A 19,328-nucleotide genomic window follows, 5' to 3' on the forward strand; every position below is an offset into this window, starting at 1 on the left:
GACATCCTTTACATTAAGATTTTGAGAGCCATACATAGCCCTAGCCATTAACACCAACTCAGAAAATGCAACAGAAAATTTGACTTTTTGGAAACAGTTTTTCATTTAACACAACAAGAGGCAATACAAGCATTATGAAATTATATCGAGTGTGTGGGATGGGATAAAGTCACCTGGAAGTGGTATTTTGTCTAAACAAAGCTTTTGTCACTATATGTGTTTTGATGAATGGAATATGACTTAACAATTAACTAAGGTTTAAAAAAATTAGTGTCCATGTTGTTTACGAGCCCGACCCGAGAGGGCACTGTTTGTGACGTCAATCGAGGCGCGTTGAATCGCATGCAGTGCCAATAACACAAGATAGTGACGCTTGGCGCAAGCTTAAAACATGCAATACATGTTTAAACAATACCTGATTTTTTTTTTTAAAGAAAAGAACTTTTCTCTTTTCTCTTCATGTCAAAATGTGTAGTGTCTTCCGGATTCTCGAAGCACGACGGCTCAAAGTGTTTGCTGCACAGCGCGTCGACTAGACTTGCAAACTTACATCTTTAGTTGTTTTTCTGCATCCAGCAGCAATACACCTGGTACACATTGCCGGAAAAATTAAACATACAAACTCACGACTAGGACTTGAATGTACTCGCACGTACGTGTGTTCGATGTCCAATCAAGGCAAAGTCTGCCTCGATTGACATCACAAAAGGGGTAGGCGGAGTCACCCCCCACACAATTACTCAAAAAAGTATTTAATTGTTCAGAATAATATCCTATTTCAAGGTGACTTTAAGTTTTGGTTGTGTAGTATTAGTACAAAGGAAACTTTAGTTATTGATGGCTAACGGTCGTAAAACTTAAACATATCAACGTCGATTTTTAAAACATAGCATTTGGAGGCCCAAAATATTAGTCCCCTGTAGGCTCACAGGGGAGCCTTGATAGTTTTGAACCCACCCCCAAAATGGGTCAACTTGTACCACCGCTGCTTACTCGCTGACAGTTAGTTTTGCGCATGTGCAAAATTGTTGACGAGCCATCGCGATCATCGACCAATTAAAAGCCCTGAACAGCGATGGTACACAAGTCAACTCCACCCAAGCCAACTCGAACCCAAAATATTGTACCAAAGTCAACTCGTACCCAAGTCAACTCATACCCAGGTCAACTCGTACCATATAACGTTCATTGTATGCCGAAACGGAGAATTTCCGTGCAGCGTGATTTTATAAGCGATTGGAAACGATGTTCTACTCACTCTTATTAATAATAATTCCTTCTTACAAATTTCATTTTTTAATAATAATTCAGGTTTCTCATTTCTTCTTTTTTTTCACGAGTTTATTCATTCAGATCAGTTTTTATCCTTGTACCCTTTAGTGCCTTTGTTATTTTTAGTTTTATTGTCTGGATCCCCTTTAGATAGTGATGGTTTTTGCTTTTTGGTTATCCGCAGGCTTGTTGGTTGTGTAGTCATATTTTTATTGCCTATTCTTTGTATGTACTGTTTGCCTTGAAATAAATAAATAAAATCTACTTTTTATAGCAATTAAACGTTTGATGTTAAAAACAGACTGGATTAAAGAAATAGCTAGGCATAGGCCTAAAAATATGGTTTCTTATCATGTTTTACCGTAGTATGTATTATTTCAATGTTTTAAACAGTCAGCCTGTAATTCCTGCTTTAATGTTCCTCTCTTTTCTGCTTTAAAAAACAAACTATTTTCAACAATAACAAAATAAACGATGTATAAAATGAATGCGTTGATGTTTCCCCGAGTGTTTTTCTTGAAAATGTCAGGGTAAAAATTCATTCAATTCATTCATTTGCATGTGTTCTGATTATCGTTTTCCAATTCAAAATTTATTGTTTCATTACTTTTTCCAACCCAATACACTTTGCGAAAGTTTTGACTATCTATTTCTATAAGAAAGGGAAAAAAGGAAAAAAATCATTCAAACACGCCAATTAAACAACAAATCTTAAGTTCTGATTAATTTTCCCCACAGAAGTATAAAAAAAAATAATAATAAAAAAATTTAACAAACATTAGGGCCTAGGTCTTACTAACTCTTGTTCGCTTGTTCTATAAATAGAATAACATAAAACATGAAGAAGAAAAACGAGTTGAAACCCCAAAACTGAGTAAAAATTTATTGGGGTACGAGTTGACTTGGGTACGAATTGACTTGGGTACGAGTTGACTTGGGTACGAGTTGACTTGGGTACGAATTAACTTGGGTACGAGTTGACCCGAATTCTTGTCGACGTCGTGAAATTGTCTTGAAAAGGAAGAAAAGCGCTAGCTGGTGTCCCCACTGAATGTTCTTGCAATGTTTACATGTCACGTGGTCAGCTACACTGGTACCCTGTCTAAAGCTTGACCTATAGACCAACTCGTTCGATCCAATGCAACGTGTTCCTTTAACAAGCATGGCAACATAGACAGAATTAAGAAATACATGGCATATAAACTACATCATTAAAAATCACAGGATTAGTATGTGTTCACAGACAGTGACAGCAGCAATTTTTCCAGGATTAAAAAACATCATAGCAAGTTTTGAAAAAATGTAATAGATGGTGTAGGCCTAACATTAGACGTTGAGCGTTGCGTTGGTAATGGGATGTGTTTAAAAAAAAATCACATTTTTCTCAGTATTGTATCGTTTGTTTGCATGACCTTTTTAAAATAGGTTGTTTAATTTTTGTAAATAATAACGAAATTAATAATATCACTAAAATTACAACTTAATCATTGGACACAGGTCAAATGCAAGTTGTAAACAATCTTTGAAAAAAAACATTAACGAAAGACAGTTCCATTTCCACTGGGCAAAAAAAATGTATGGAAAAAATAAATTCCAAAAGATTTTATAAACAAGATATAATATGAACCAGTTATTGCACTTGCGAATGCAATCAGTGCTCAGCTGATACGTTATACAGATGAGACTTTCTCCAACTTTCGAAAAGGTAAAAACGGAGAGAGGGTAAACAAACTCTATCAAACGAACGACGTGCACCAGGCAGAAACAACCAGCACAACGAATGTTTGCGGTTTGCCGCTGCATCCTGAATAAGTGAGCCTTAAATTGAGCCGCGGAACCAATTTCTTCAAGACAACTGTAGAATGTATGCGGTACGAGGTGGCTTCGCATGACGTCATAGTAGGCCGGCGAGGCAGTCGTAGAGTTTGGTACCTAAATAATAAGAACGAAAACGCGTGTGGGTTCGCCGATTTCATACCACGCGACCGCGGACCGTGGTAAATTTGGAATGCTTATTGACACTGTCATTGATGAGTGTGCGTTGCGAAAATTTTTTGGATTAAAACAATTATAAAATAAATAAAGAAAAGAAAAACCACTATGATTATTACATTTTTTTTGTTTTTTATCTAAAAGAAATTCTGATTTTTGACTAAAAATTCAACTTCACACAATTCTAAATTTATCTCAAACGTTGGTTGATTACCTCAGTCCACACTGGTGAAATGTCTTCAGAATTTGGGCCCCATTTCATAAAGCCTGTTAGCACAAAAATTTGCTTAGCATGAAATGTCTTCCTTGATAAAAACAATATTACCAACCAGATTTAAATTTGTTGCATATTTTGTTGTTACTGGCATTCAGCTGTTGTTTGCTAATTCTGAAAATCACTTGGAAATTCGGTTGGTAATCCTGTTAATGAAGAAATTTCATGCTAGCAAATTGTTGTGCTTACAGGCTTTATGAAACTGGGCCATGCTCTGTGTCACTTGAAACCATAAAATTATCAAACATTTTTTGATCCAAAATCTAAAAATTTGCCCGTGTCAGCCAGACAGTAAGACACGCTATTTTGAAGAACACTTCAAATGTGAAATTTCAGAAAATACAACATTTGCTTGGGAACAATATACAAGGATTGGTTAAAAAGTTTTGAGGGACTGACAAGGTTCTTTTGGAAATAGTAACAGATGGTATAACAATGGCTTTGGGATACAGATTAAATGTTATGACAACATCACTATGTTGGCAATTTGTCTTTGAGAACTGTGGCAACATGCAATGGGAAATAAAGACTGTTTATCTGCTTTTGACAATTCGGGAGCTAAATATCAGTACATTGGCAACATTTTGAGAAAATAGACACGTAAGCCACCAACCCAAAATAACACAACGTCGGTAATAAATTGAACATTCAACAGTTTGAGATTGGCAGGTCTGTGAGTGACAGGATACAAATAAGCAAACAATAAACAAGAGAAGAAAAAAATTCATAAATAAATAAACAAAAGGTTGCGATCTGTTTGTTTTTTAAATGTGCCAGAGTAAATTCCCAGACGTCGCACATTGGCTTCACGGAATAATAATTTATCGGTTGTTAAAACAAAATTCAGGTTTGGAAATTCTGAGGTACTGAACAATTTGCGCAGCATTAGCCCAGAGACAATATTAACAGAAAAATCACAGCATCGATTTAAAGACAATTTCAGAGCTAAACAAAATTAGTTCAGCAAGTTTTGATAGACTGGGCAACATGTTTTGGTGAAATGTACAGGGGTGTAAACTAATGGCTTTTGAGTTGAGTCAACTCTTGAATACAGTATGACAGCTGAACAAAATCATACAAGGTTGGCAGGTCTATGCCACAGCGTGCATGGGGAAAATAAATATTACAACATCACCTTGTGAACAAATTGAGAGCTGAAATATCGGTTCATTGGCAACATTAAAATAACATGAGTCTCGAAAAACATCTACCATGCAGCACAACATCGGTAATATATTGAACATTGAGAAGTTTAAGATCGGCAGCTTGTAAATGTAAGTGACAGGATAAGAATGAGCACAAAAAATCAACCCTGTGCAACAACATGGTCTTTATTTCCCCCGGGTATTGGATGATGGCTCTGGACGGGTTGGTCCATGTGTCCATGGCCAATGTGAGGCCGGGTACGGTGAGGTCGTTGCGAACATCGGCATTGCCGTTGGCCCACAGAACCTCACAGTCAATTTAGTTTATGGGATAATGGTCTTCGCGTCTCTTAATGCAGTCTCGGAAACATAGATTTCAATCAAACAACAATATGCTCTCGTCAAAAATGCTCCTCACGATTTGTGGATATGATAAACTAATGTAACTCACGGTTGTTGTGTTGGGGTGGCACCGTCTCTTAACAGGTGAATGCAGCAACAGGTAAGTTATCCACACTGGCACTGAAGATTACAATACTACTCTAATAACACAAGAAAAGGAACATTGCCTCAATAAATTGCCTCCAGAAATCAATAAACAGTTGCCGAATGACGATGTCACAGAAGCACGATGATTGACGCTGCCACAAACAGAAAATACTTGGTAGAAAACTCCAATCATATCCGACTCGACTTCACTGCAGCTTTGTTCTAAAAATCTAGTGCCAGTGAATCACGTGACGCGATCCCGCCTGCTCCCTCATCGAGCCGCGTTTCTGGCCCGGAAATTGGGGGAAAATAGAACCCATGCAGTTAAAGGCGGTGGAATTTTGGCCTCCCGTCCTTTGTTATTTAACGAATTTTTTAATGTATGTAATTAAGAGTATTTTTTTTCACAATTCTGAAAAAGTTTGTTGTATAATTAACCAGTAATTAGCTGCAGCAATTAAGACCTCATCGTCCAGTGAGTCATGAAAAAAACCCAAAAGTAAATCATTATACCCTTTATGTTGCATAAAAGATGAAAATTTACTACACAGTCTGATGTGATAGACCATACCTCTGGGCAGACTTAATTTTAGAGAAAGCTCATTCGGTCCACTAATTAGTACCTAGTTAGTCGCGACAATACAAGCCATTTTCTAACAATACAAAAAATACTTGACTGCACCAGCCAAAAGTAAATGTACCCTTCATGATGAAATTTTATTTCATAATCTGATGGACCGTACCACCACTAGGCACACTTAATTGTGGAATTGGCACCCATCATGAAGAGTCTATACATGTACTCCTATGTACATACAAAAGACATACCATAAGTCACTTGAGTCTATACTATGAACAGAGAGTCAAATGAATACAAAAGGCATACCACAAGTCACTGGGCTATCAGGGCTGCCAATTGGCAAACTTCACTAAGAGTCAATGATCACAAGCTAAGGCACTGGCATACCATTACATTGGCTATGAGGGCTGCCAATTGCTTCATGATGAGTCTATACTCCTATGAGAGTAAAATGAATACAAAGGGCATACCACAGAGTCACTTTGGCTATGAAGGCTACAACTGGCAAACAACAGAGTCAATGATCACAAGCTAAGGCACTGGCATACCATTACATTGGCTATGAGGGGTTGTAATTGAGAGAGTCTTTACAGAGAGTAAAATGAATTACGAAGGGCAAAACCACAGAGTCAATTTGGCTATGAGGGCTGACAATTGGCAAACTTCACAAAGAGTCTATACATGATACAAGGCACTGGCATACCATTACATTGGCTATGGATGAGGGGTTGCAATTGTCTTGAGAGAGTCTTTACTCTATATAAGCACAGAGAGTAAAACATATAACAAAAGGCACAAGTTAGTGGCTGTGAGGGGTGCACCCTTGATGCATGCAGAGTCCATAAGTGCAGAGAGTAAAAGCAACACAAAAAGGCATATCAAAAGGTTTCAATGGCTATGAGGGGGGCCACTTTTCAACCTCCTTGAAGAGTCTATGTTATAGTTAGATGAATACAAAAAGGGTTGAACAAAGAATTGACTAGAGTGGGATTCAAACCAACGACCTCCGGATTAAAGAGCGCCGGCACATTAATCCAGAGGTCGTTGGTTCGAATCCCACTCTAGACAATTCTTTGTTCAACCCCCAAAAATCATTTCAAAATTTACCCAGTAAGTTTCCATTGTGGTTTGTATTGAACACAAAAAGACATACAAAAAGTCACTTTGGCTGTGAGGGGTTGACACCCTTCATGGAAAGTCCTTACCCCTATGAACAGAGAATAAAATGAATGCAAAAGGGAATACCAAGATATGTCTATTTTTATCAGTTTCTATGGAGTACTATGGGCATATAATCCAATAATTCAAACTATTTTTCTTATTACACATAATATTTGTTGTACCTTTCCAATGGAATTTCTTTTTTACGTCTTCAGAGGGGGAGTACATCAGCAATTTGTGTGCCTCATCGCTCACGCGCCCCCCCCCCCCCCCCATTCTGCCACAGTTTGCTACGTTAAATACGGTTCAGTTCTCACTCACGCGCCCCCCATTCTGCCACAGTTTGCTACGTTAAATACGGTTCAGTACTACAAGCTACACAATGTGCTGGGTGCCGTTGCTCTTATCGTAAGGACCAATTGCAATGCAATGCAATGCAAAAGTATGACCCAGTAATACCTAGTGGTGTACTTAAGTCTAGTGTGCTTGTTGCGGAACATTTATCAGTCACCATGGTTTTTTACAATGTTGTTCTACCAAAATATTTAGAGTTTGTTTCTTTGTGTTTTTCAGGCAATGTTTGGATGTCAAAGGATTGGCATTATATTGACGGTTGTTTATACACACACACACACTGGATAAATATAGACTGGATCCCCATGCAAGAATGCCATAGTAAAACAATTACATAAACAGAGCACCTACTTAAAAGTAAAAACATTGCGCAACAACCCTATCATGTAAATTTGACAAAGGCTTGAAAGCGTATACGATAACCTTTGACCGCTTTTCAGGTTTTTGAAACATTTGATTTTTGTCACAAATTAGGCTAAGTGAGATTTTTATTTTCAGACAACCATCTAAAGAATTGTAACTATGGTTCTATGCCACTTCATAAGGTTAATAGTAATTAGCTGGTATGACCCTTTGATAGTAGTAAAGGAAGTGCTGAATAAGAACATCAGGAACATAATTTTGCAAATTGACTATATTATTGCCTTTCGTTTAGCGGCTGTTTCGAACCCACCATTGTGTGTATATAAGGGGTGTCGTGGCCACCAATAAGAGCACAGAACTCAAGCTCTTGTGTTTCTGTTCAGCAGGAGTGTGGGTTCGAATCCCGGTCGTGATAGTGTGTCCCTGAGCAATTAGAAACTTGACTATAATTGTTCTGTGAGGGCAGAGATGTTTTTTTGTGATTGGTTTAGCCGAGTAGCGCATATATTGCGCACAGGCTGTATACTCCCCAGGGAGTTGAGATGGTCCAAGGAATGATTTAAGGCCCAGTGACCAGGGGTAAATGTCGGGGTAAATGGCATCCAAGGATAAAGGCAGTGGACACAATTGGTAATTACTCAAAATAATTATAAGCATGAAACCTCACTTGGTAACAAGTAATGGGTAGAGGTTGATAGTTTAAAACATAGTGAGAAAAGGCTCCCTCTGTGGTGACGTAGTTTTTGAGAAGATTTTGTGGAAGTACCTTTCCACAAATTTTAATTCGAGACCTCAGATTTACATTTTGAGGTCTTGAAATCAAGCATCTGAAATGAAAGCACACAACTTCGTTAGCCCAGGTTGGACTCCTTCGTTGCAGGCAACGCGACCGAGTCCAGGGTATAAAGGTCCCGTACCATTGCGAAAAATTTTCAAAAATCTGTTTAAAATATTTCTACCTAACTCGGGAGTCTGAACTTTTACTCACATGTTCCTTGTAGTTGGAACTCAAAGTTCGCAAAAACTTGATATTTGTAACCGAAATTCAACCTGAAATTTATACAAATTCTATTTGAGCTGGAAGATTTTATGCCCCCTGGATTTTAAAATGTATGTAGGAGGAGTTGAAGGCGAGTTAACGGCACCTACCCTGTTTTGACGGCGAATAGCGGCAAGATAATGCACTGTACTCAAAGCCGTGCGCACTTGGGCTCACACTATCAATTGGTACACGATGATCAACATCGCCAGTGCAGAACTTCGACATATTTTCGGATATATTTTCTTCCATGGATATATTTGTTAGCTGTGAACTCTTTGAGAATATAGCGAGGGACACTATGAATATATGAACGGAATTTCAGCTTCTCAAATCAGGTAAAAAATAAAGAAAATTGTAGTCAAACTTGTGTTCGCATTGTAAAGAACCTTATACCCAGGACGTCAGTGCAGTGGCACTGACTGACGTCCTACCAGGGCTAACAACTTCGTGTGACAACGGTGTTTTTTCTGTTATTATTATCTCGCAACTTCAGTGACCGATTGAGCTCAAATTTTCACGCGTTTGTTATTTTAAAGCCATTGGACCCTTTCGGTTCAGAAAGAAAAAAAAAAGTTCACAGATTTACAAATAACTTAAAGGGTTTACAGAAGGCAATGGTGAAAGACTTCTCTTGAAATATTATGCCATGAAATGCTTTCCTTTTTGAGAAAACAGCAAAACAATATAAATTCTCGTTAACGAGAATTACGGATTTATTTTAAACACATGTCACGACACGGCGAACCCCGCGGAGACAAGGGTGGGTTTTACCGTTGTTTTCTCCCGACTCCGATGACCGATTGAGCCTAAATTTTCACAGGTTTGTTATTTGATATAGAAGTTGTGGTACACAAAGTATGGGCCTTGGACAACACTGTTTACCGAAAGGGTCCAATGGCTTTAAGCATGTGGACGTGGTTGAGATACAGCAAATGAGAAGATTGGTCTTTGACACTAACCAATAGTGTCCTGAGTGTCTTTACTATAAGGAGGCCCAAAATGTAAGGCTCACGGTGGAGCCTTATAGTTTTTCAGAAGTAGTAGTACTTCTAGGAGTAGTTGTAATGATAGTTTGACCAGCAGACGACAACAACAAATTACTGTCAAAGACGCTGTACAGGACTTAGGGAGTGGATGTGGCACATGTTTGCATACACAACGCGCATAATACGATGAGTGGGGAAAAGCAACAGTGTTGACCGACTGGCCAGTGTCAGAAAGAAACAGCTGTAAAACCACTTAATAGCACACTTACCGTTAAATATCCAACACACTTCGTGCCTGGGAGACATCTTCATTGCGCACAATGTTCTTGAACCACCACTCTGCCACAAACAACATCATTTTTGAAGACAAAAATTTGAAAAAATCTTGCATTCGTCTCCCATCCATGTGGGTGCTGAACTTCTGTTTTTATTTTATCAAAATTGTCATCACCAGAGGGCGCTATCGTACAAGCTCTGAGCGCAGGCACTGCACGCCCACGCCGGGCCCACGACACACCCCATGCTTGTTAATTTTGTTGATACTTGAAGTATTTTTTAGCCAATGGTACTTTGATGTATCAGTTTAAACCACATAAGTTTGATACAAATCTTAATGGTGCAATGTGGTGTAAGCTGTAGAGTAATAAACAAACATTTCTTTTGGGAAAGATCAATTGTTGCTTGTCAATAACTTTATTATTTTATAAAAAATTGTTTGTTGAATTAACACTGGCAAATATTTCAACCAGTGAATACCAAAAGAGAACCAAAATGTATACCAATTGGTATTAACAGCTGAAAAGATCATTAAAAACAAACACATATTACCTACGAGCCTTATGAACAATGAGAGATATTGACATTGGTTTGTTTTTAAAAAGTGTAAAATTTTTAATACAAAATAAAACCGAATCACACCATTATTTTTACAAAATTACAGACATAAATCATTACTACTGTGTTTCTTTACTTCCTCACTCCAAATCGTCAAAAGATGAAGAAAAAAATGACAGGTCCATGTAAAAAGCTACGTAGAGCCCCTTTCACACACGAGTTTTCAAAATGTACCTCGTCTGAAAGGAGACAATTGTTTCTACTATCCAAGTTCTCTTGCAAAATATCGTCAAACATTGGTACATTTTACAACCATGCTAAAATTTAGCAAGGGACCCCAGGTAAATTGCTGTCGTGTGGTTAGCTCTTTAGTCAACAATCCAGTTCAATTATCCCTTATAGATGACTGGTTTAAAAGATGACTGATTTTTACCATAAACTAACCAGGCAGTTATTCCGACAACTACATGTACTTAAACATCATGTTAGACAGAAATCTTCACCTACCTTCACAGTTTGTCCATGGATCAAGCATTTTTTTACTTATTAAATTACTTGCATTGTAATTGCAGCATTCTACTTCCATCGTTAATTAGGTGCAAAATCAGCTATTAAATGTTTGACACAACATTTACGAAAGTGAAAATGACAACTAAATTAGCAATCCTGATCTTACCCTTCCCCTCCCCACAGTAACAGTTAAAAACATTTTAGTTCAAAACTTTTATACGCATTTGAGGTGCCTGAATATTTGTCAAGCAGTTCAACTCAGATATGTGAAATTTCAAAGAGATTAGAAGAACTGCTCAAGTTAGCGACCACACACCAGTCCGTTGAACAACTTAAAGATGACGGCATATCGCTTCTTAAAAGCACAGCATCCGACATGGTTCAGGAATACTCGTCTTAACTTGGTTTTTCCTCAGGGTGAGCTGTGCAGCTTAAGTTCAAGATAACATACCAGATTTTCTAAAATACAAAGCATCTTACGGAATCCCTTATCAAATTTGTCTTAATTAAAAATTAAAAATAAAAGTTAATACTGCATCCCTTCAAATCATCTCAAACCGGTCACAAACAATCATTCCAACGAAGAAATTTATACAAGTTCCAACTTTCTAGTAAAAACCAGCAAAAAATCATAAGAATCTTTGACTATCTTAAAAACAAATTGATTGCGGTTACAAAGAAATCCTGTGGTGTAAATCAAAGTCTTCTAGATAGCTCCGACCCTTATCTGTTTGGGGAATAATTAAATTCCTAGCTCCTTGGGGGTTTTGTTAACTGGCACTTCAGCGGTTTTGACGTTAATGTAGTCGACCACTGTCTGTAAGCCTAGTCTACTGTAGTAGTCTGTCTCGGCAAATGTGCGTTGCATCTCCTGCAAAAAAAAAAAATCAAAATGGGATTAGTATCATAGATTTCTTTTTTTAAGAAATAAATAGGGTAGTGAATCCAATTTAAAAATGAAATTGTGTTAATAATAATAATAATAATGATAATAATAATATTGAGATCTTACATAGCGCACATAAACAAGGTACTCAAGGCTCAAGTTTTTTACAAACATTCAGAAAGATAGGTTATTGCAGTGATGGATTCTGAGACCCAATTATGTAGCACCTGAGGGTTTACAAGGTGCTACGGCACATACAGCAGCCACAGCCATTAACACCGGGGCGAACCCCTTCTCTTTTCAAAAAGTGCACTGGGTTCGTTTACATGCGTTACACAACACATTTGACCAACGGCTTTACGTCCCATCAGAAGGACGAAGCAATGGTTTTAACTTGAAAACGTTTTGCTTAAGGACACAAGTGTCACGGCTGGGGATTCGAGCCCACACTCAGCTGATCAGAAATACCAGAGTTTGATTTCGGTGCTCTTAACTGCTCGGCCACGACACTTCCATAAAAAAAACTGTTAAGTCCCTTGCGTTTTATCTGGGGTTTCAAAGTGAATAGTCTTGTGAAGTTTTCTGTTAACACCACGAACAGCTCTCTCTGAATTGTGGTGGTTCTGAAAAGGACCAGTGGTTTTACAACTTTAAGTCTCAATCAGTATGCTTTTAATTGTCTTCAGGAGAAAACTGGACTCTAGCTGCTCCTTAATGCTGGATTGTAGGGTAATAATATAAAAATGGCTTCTTATGTACTCCTTTTACATAGCACCATGTAACGTTTCACAAGGTGCTGTGGGGCTGTAAGCTGCTAATCAAACCAGGGCACCATGTAACGTTTCACAAGGTGCTGTGGGGCTGTAAGCTGCTAATCAAACCAGGGCACCATGTAACGTTTCACAAGGTGCTGTGGGGCTGTAAGCTGCTAATCAAACCAGGGCACCATGTAACGTTTCACAAGGTGCTGTAAGCTGCTAATCAAACCAGGGCACCATGTAACGTTTCACAAGGTGCTGTGGGGCTGTAAGCTGCTAATCAAACCAGGGCACCATGTAACGTTTCACAAGGTGCTGTGGGGCTGTAAGCTGCTACTCAAACCAGGAACACTGAGGTGAACCCCTTCTTTGTTTACGTTAAGTGCACTGGATTATTTTATGTGCGTTACACAACACACAGGACTAATGGCTTTTCGTCCCATTTAAAGGAAGAAGCATCATGGTTAAGTGTCTTGCTCAAGGACACAAGTGTCGTGACTGGGGCTTGCACCAATACTCTGCTGATCCAAGAAACACACCAGAGTTTGACTTCGGTATTGTTATCTGCTCGGCCACTCATGCCATAAAGAGTGGGGGTCATCTTGGCTCAAATCGTCTACGCTCCACAAGATACGTGCCGGCATAATATTCATAAGGTTGGAGGTTCAGGTAAATTAGTCCCCGTTCAGTGCATAAATTATCTACTCTAAGCGATCACAACCGAAGATACTTACGAAATACCAATTAGGGCCTGAGGCGATGTCACATGACTCGCACACGCTTCTGCCGACTCCGTCATTGTAGGCCTTGCAGCTACATATCTGGCATTCTTCAATCTGGGTGTGCTCCACCATTCTCTGGGTCAGCACATCCACAAACTTCTTCTGGGCGATCTTGGTGGAGTCGAACACGGCACCGCCGGTCTCAAAGGCCAAGAGGGCACACTGATTGATGGGCTCGTTGATCAGCTTACGGATTGTCTTGTCACCAAACAGGGTGCCGCTGTTTAGGGCCTTGTTGGTGAATACTGTGCGGTTGTCAATACCTGATGATCAAAGGACCACATAGTAACAATACGTATTAGGGAACAACGTTGTGGAAAGCCTGTCTTCACTATTTCCTCAGCCCCAGCGCCTTGCCTTTACTAAAGGCGCTGGAATTGCTTAACGTATAAAGCACGCTTATTGGTTAAGGCAAGCGATTGGGCCGAGCGAACTATAGAATATCCGTGCACAAGAATCTGTGCAAGTTGATAAGCCCATCCCAGCGGTCCTGAATAGACCTGACCGCTGGGGCCGAGCAAATCTACACTATAGGTTAATGCCATGGTTAGTGGCTGGCACCTGGGAAAAGACCTCGCCTTAAGCTCTGTCCATTATAATAACAAAAGTGGCTTCTTATATAGCGAACGTATCAGTCACTCAGTTAAATAACGTTCAAGGCGCTTTAACATACAGTATTTTCCTGCAAGGTACATGTATGTGGGACTACGTTTAATTTGAGACGTACTCCTTTAACGCCCATCCAAAGGACAGACAACGTGGTCAAGTACCTTCTTTAAGGACACACTCTGATTATCAGAAACCAGAGCTTGAGTCCGACCCTCTTAACCACTAGGCCACGACACAGGCAGCTAATAACAGACCTCGCCTTCGGCTCTGTCCATAGTCAGAACCACCATTCTCAGAAGAGTTAACAAAAGAGGCAAGTTTCATGGAAAGTGGGGGCCAATCAATAAGATCCAACTCTGTGGCAATGATTCAACTCATTTACATGTACATATAGACAGATTAAATGTATCAGACGGACAATTTATAATCTAGATTTAACTTTTGTAACAAAGATCTGCCCAAAATTTTCCCAAGATCTGCTTAAAGAGCAACAGAGGTAGAGTAAATGCAATTTGCGCTTACCATAAATGACTTGATTCTTAGGAGAGTTGTTCTTTGCACGGGTTGGCACAAGCTGTAGGTCTGCCTTCAGCAACAGGTTGAACTGGATACCTTGTCTCATCAACATACTGGATACATCAGCATAGGTCTTCTCCTGAAATCATTAACAGAAAAAAACAGGGTTAGTCTCCTGAAGACGACTAGAGCAAGCTTGTCAAAACATTGAGACCACTCCGTAGTAGTGACGCTAAACAACAACAGATCCCTCGATCCACTGAAGCTTAAGAAGTAGTCCCGGCTGATTTTCTAAAAAGCAGGACAGTTCTTTTCAGAATTGAGAAGTCTCCCATATTCTGCAGTAGTAGCATCTTAAGCATGACAAGTTCTCAAAAGAACAAAATCTACCTGGCTAGCAGATACACATATGGTGTTACAGCAAACCACAAATATATAGGGTAAGTCTGAGTTGAGTGTTCTGCAGTATGTTTAAGTTGAGGTAGAGGTCAAGGCAGAGGTTGCCTAAGCTTATATAGGGTAAGTCTGAGTTGAGTGTTCTGCAGTATGTTTAAGTCGAGGTAGAAGTCAAGGCAGAGGTTGCCTAAGCTTATATAGGGTAAGTCTGAGTTGAGTGTTCTGCAGTATGTTTAAGTCGAGGTAGAAGTCAAGGCAGAGGTTGCCTAAGCTTATATAGGGTAAGTCTGAGTTGAGTGTTCTGCAGTATGTTTAAGTCGAGGTAGAAGTCAAGGCAGAGGTTGCCTAAGCTTATATAGGGTAAGTCTGAGTTGAGTGTTCTGCAGTATGTTTAAGTCGAGGTAGGAGTCAAGGCAGAGGTTGCCTAAGCTTATATAGGGTAAGTCTGAGTTGAGTGTTCTGCAGTATGTTTAAGTCGAGGTAGAAGTCAAGGCAGAGGTTGCCTAAGCTTATATAGGGTAAGTCTGAGTTGAGTGTTCTGCAGTATGTTTAAGTCGAGGTAGAAGTCAAGGCAGAGGTTGCCTAAGCTTATATAGGGTAAGTCTGAGTTGAGTGTTCTGCAGTATGTTTAAGTCGAGGTAGAAGTCAAGGCAGAGGTTGCCTAAGCTTATATAGGGTAAGTCTGAGTTGAGTGTTCTGCAGTATGTTTAAGTCGAGGTGTAAGTCAAGGCAGAGGTTGCCTAAGCTTATATAGGGTAAGTCTGAGTTGAGTGTTCTGCAGTATGTTTAAGTCGAGGTAGAAGTCAAGGCAGAGGTTGCCTAAGCTTATATAGGGTAAGTCTGAGTTGAGTGTTCTGCAGTATGTTTAAGTCGAGGTAGGAGTCAAGGCAGAGGTTGCCTAAGCTTATATAGGGTAAGTCTGAGTTGAGTGTTCTGCAGTATGTTTAAGTCGAGGTAGAAGTCAAGGCAGAGGTTGCCTAAGCTTATATAGGGTAAGTCTGAGTTGAGTGTTCTGCAGTATGTTTAAGTCGAGGTAGGAGTCAAGGCAGAGGTTGCCTAAGCTTATGCCGAGCTAGAAAGACAATTCATGAATTCAATTCACTAAGCCACTCTGCCATGACATTGCATAGTGACAAGTATTTGTGTTGTAACGTCACTGAGCAGTCTTGAACTTTGAACCTTCTATAATATCTAACAAAAGTTGTCTTTGTTTAATAGAGTATGTTAAAATGTAAAACCGCAGTATTTTGTGCTGAAGCCTTGAGACTCCGAGCCTGTGAGTCATACCTCCTGAGGTCATAGGTCGTGTTGATCCGACCTGTCTTTGCTCAAAATTAAATGAGCTATTACCACATATATGTTTGAAGGATTAACACTAAGAATCTCACCATGTGATAGGCACGCTGGCAGTCAGAGCAGGACAACAGGACAATGTTCTTGGCGACTCCGGCACGGAACGGATAGTTCGCAGCGGCTAGGATGGCGTCAAAGGTATTGTTGCTTCCATCTTCGGAAAACTCCAATGCGGTCAATCCTTGCATACGCAGACGGCGCTTCTCGTTGAAGATGGCGCCATCGATGGTGTGGATGTGAGGAAGATCGTGCACTCCTTCACCGCCGAATCCAACAATGCCAAAGCGATTGTCTGTGAACTCTGTCAGAAAAAATGCAAATTTTAAGAAAGTTATTATTATTTTTTACTTATTTCACCAACAAAACAAACACATTTACAAAGGAGCAAATACAAGAAGATCAATAAAGAAGTAATCCAAACAAAAACAGAAGCAAAAAAAAAATAAATAAATAAATATCGCTCCCCACACAAAGCTGCTTGAGACTGCTGATCCATAATGCCCAGTTCATACTTCCTGCGATGTGAATTTGATGTCACAACTCTGTTTTTGCAGCGATATTTGGAAGAGAGTTGAGTACAGCTCAAGTGCTGGGAATTACTCGATACGAATTTGTTATGTCAACATTCGCTTTGCATTCGCAGGAAGTTTGAACCGAGCTTTAGCCAAAGGTGAACGTGCACAAATTTTTGACTTCTCCTCAGTGCAACCACATCGCATCTCGATTTTGCTATTTCTTAAGGAGTTTATAAGGGGCTTCACACGGAATTTGTGTACAAAGTCTTTGAGGGATTGTTTACTACAGAGACGAAGGAAAGAACAAACAGGAATGTGTGAACTTATGTTTTTTTTTTTATTACTTGAAGTACAGGGGTCGATTTCCCAAAGAGTAAGAACTAGTCCTAGGAGATATAAAAAAAAAAGATGGTTAGTCCTATGTCGAGATAAGACTCGTCCTTACTCTTTGTGAAATCCACCCCAGGAACTATTTTTAACTTACGGCGGACGTTCTTGAGTTCAGTGTCGTACATGTCGACGATGTCGCCGATCTTGTCCGTCAAGTCTTTGTTGCATTCTTTCTCTTCGACTATCAGGATCACGTCGGCTGATTTCTGGATCTGCTCAGCCTCGGAGAGAACTCTAATCTCGTCCTGGCCGTACTCGCCAACTGGAGAATCACATACAACTAGAGGGGAAGAGAAAGCAGAGAAAAACTTACTGACCATCTAATAAAATTTGACAAGTACTTAATCACTATTTTAATAATAGGTTTTCTTGGTCAATTTCAGCAAATGAGAAGCCAATTTAACCAGCAAACTATTCTAGTTAGCACGAAATTGAATGCTGCTTAAATTGGTCATTCAATTTCGTTTTGAGCTTGGGCGTATGCTTTCTATAATGTCTGTTGTTGTGTAACAATTCTTGTATTACACTAACATGGTCAAACTATGGGTGCCTTCGATTAGCTTCACTGGTCGACCCCAGTGTGCCCCCGGTACGATCGAATGGCTTTGACGTCATTCCAGGGGCTCACCCGCGTCAGCCCTCAGTGCCCTGCTTGTGGAGTAGGTCCCTAGGGGCTGGTCTGGGGTGCATGACATGACCACTAGAGGGTGTGTGATCGTTCGGTTAGCTCTTGTCAGGGGCTCACCCGAGTGAGCACCGCGGGGTCGACCCAAGGAAGCTAGTTAAACTCACCTAATACATTCATCAACAGTTGTTTATGTCCAAACAATTTGATAATGAAAGTGCTAACTGTCCGGTGAGTGAGCATATTGACTTACCACATGACTTGGGCACAGTGATGCCGACCATCATTCTGTTGCACTCGTTGACGTAGGCCTTGACCGAGACGCAAGCTGCCTTCTTGCGATCATCGGCTGTTAACTGGCACATGTTGCTAGCACACATGGCGTAGTATGGTGCAGGATCCACCTAGTAACCAGAGACAAACAGCAATGAAACTAGGTTAGCATAAAGAAAACCAGATTAACTTGTTAAATAACCTATAACCAATAGTTTAATCAGGTCAACCTGACGAAACCAATGTAGAAATATAACCAGGTTAACATGATGAAAACTAAGTTAATATGATGAATACCAGATTAACTGTTTGAATAAACCAATAAACATAATATAACCAATAGTTAAATCGGGTCAACACAATTAAAACAATGTTGATTTGTACCTATTAAAACAGGTTTAAAACTTCTATGAAACCTTGGTCCTGTGGTCCAGTGTGAATTTCAAGCCATGTATTATTTAAACTACTGTCCCACCACCAAAAATTTCCGGGCCCATGTAAGTATTCAGCCCCAAGTGGGTTTGAACACTGTTTCTAATCCAAATTGTGGCATTGGGCCTTAGTAAATTTTGAGCCCTGAATGAATATGAAAGTTGAGGTTGTCGAGGTGAAACAGTAACCACTTACCACTCCGAGACACTTGGTCAGAGTAGACACCTCATTCAAGAAGTGCTCAGCGCACACAGCATTCTCCTCAACATGTGGGTCCTTGTTGCATTCTGGAAGACTATCGATCTCGGATCCAGCGCAACGCTTTCCAACCTTCCAGCTGCGGGTGAACTCATCCAGATGGCGAGACATATCGCCCTCGCTGTTGGTCATGTCGTCCAGGTCGTTGTAGTTGTAGGTGCCGAGGAGACCTGCCGTCTTGCCGTAGTACCAGCCGCTGATGTCTACGGTGCAGATGTCTTGGGCGATCTCGCAGGTGATGGTGACGCCATTGGTGTTGTGGATGCGGATGCTGTTGATGTAACGCATGACGGTGGTGCGTCCATGTTGGAAGGGCATCTCCAAGAATTGCTTGCCATGGGAAACCTGCAAAGGTTAGAACGAAAAAATAATCAATTGATTAAGAGGCCCTCTCTTCTAAATTGACGAAAACATATAATTAAATAGGAAGTTAATCAAGGTAACTCGAGTATTACAAGGTGCCATGGTGTAATTAGATCAAGAACACCAAAACAAAATCAGAAACACGGTTACCCCCTTCACAGTCCGCAAGG

The 19,328-nt window shown here is 39.9% G+C and overlaps 1 protein-coding gene across 1 annotated transcript in view; it reads right to left on the minus strand.

Annotated features, from left to right (window-relative positions):
* Window positions 1–10,332: 10,332 nt before the first annotated feature.
* The window catches only part of LOC117297544, a 43,754-nt gene continuing 34,758 nt past the window's right edge, over window positions 10,333–19,328 (minus strand). Inside the window, exons 38-44 of the mRNA XM_033780639.1 lie at window positions 18,733–19,140; window positions 18,086–18,236; window positions 17,302–17,487; window positions 16,338–16,603; window positions 14,560–14,692; window positions 13,381–13,691; window positions 10,333–11,873 (exon numbers count right to left, since the gene is read on the minus strand). Of these exons, the coding sequence (XP_033636530.1) occupies window positions 11,745–11,873; window positions 13,381–13,691; window positions 14,560–14,692; window positions 16,338–16,603; window positions 17,302–17,487; window positions 18,086–18,236; window positions 18,733–19,140 (1,584 nt within the window). The 3' untranslated portion in view covers window positions 10,333–11,744. The remainder of the gene's footprint in view (window positions 11,874–13,380; window positions 13,692–14,559; window positions 14,693–16,337; window positions 16,604–17,301; window positions 17,488–18,085; window positions 18,237–18,732; window positions 19,141–19,328) is intronic.

Source organism: Asterias rubens, chromosome 12 (genome assembly GCF_902459465.1).
Source record: "Asterias rubens chromosome 12, eAstRub1.3, whole genome shotgun sequence".
Classification (NCBI taxonomy): domain Eukaryota; kingdom Metazoa; phylum Echinodermata; class Asteroidea; order Forcipulatida; family Asteriidae; genus Asterias; species Asterias rubens.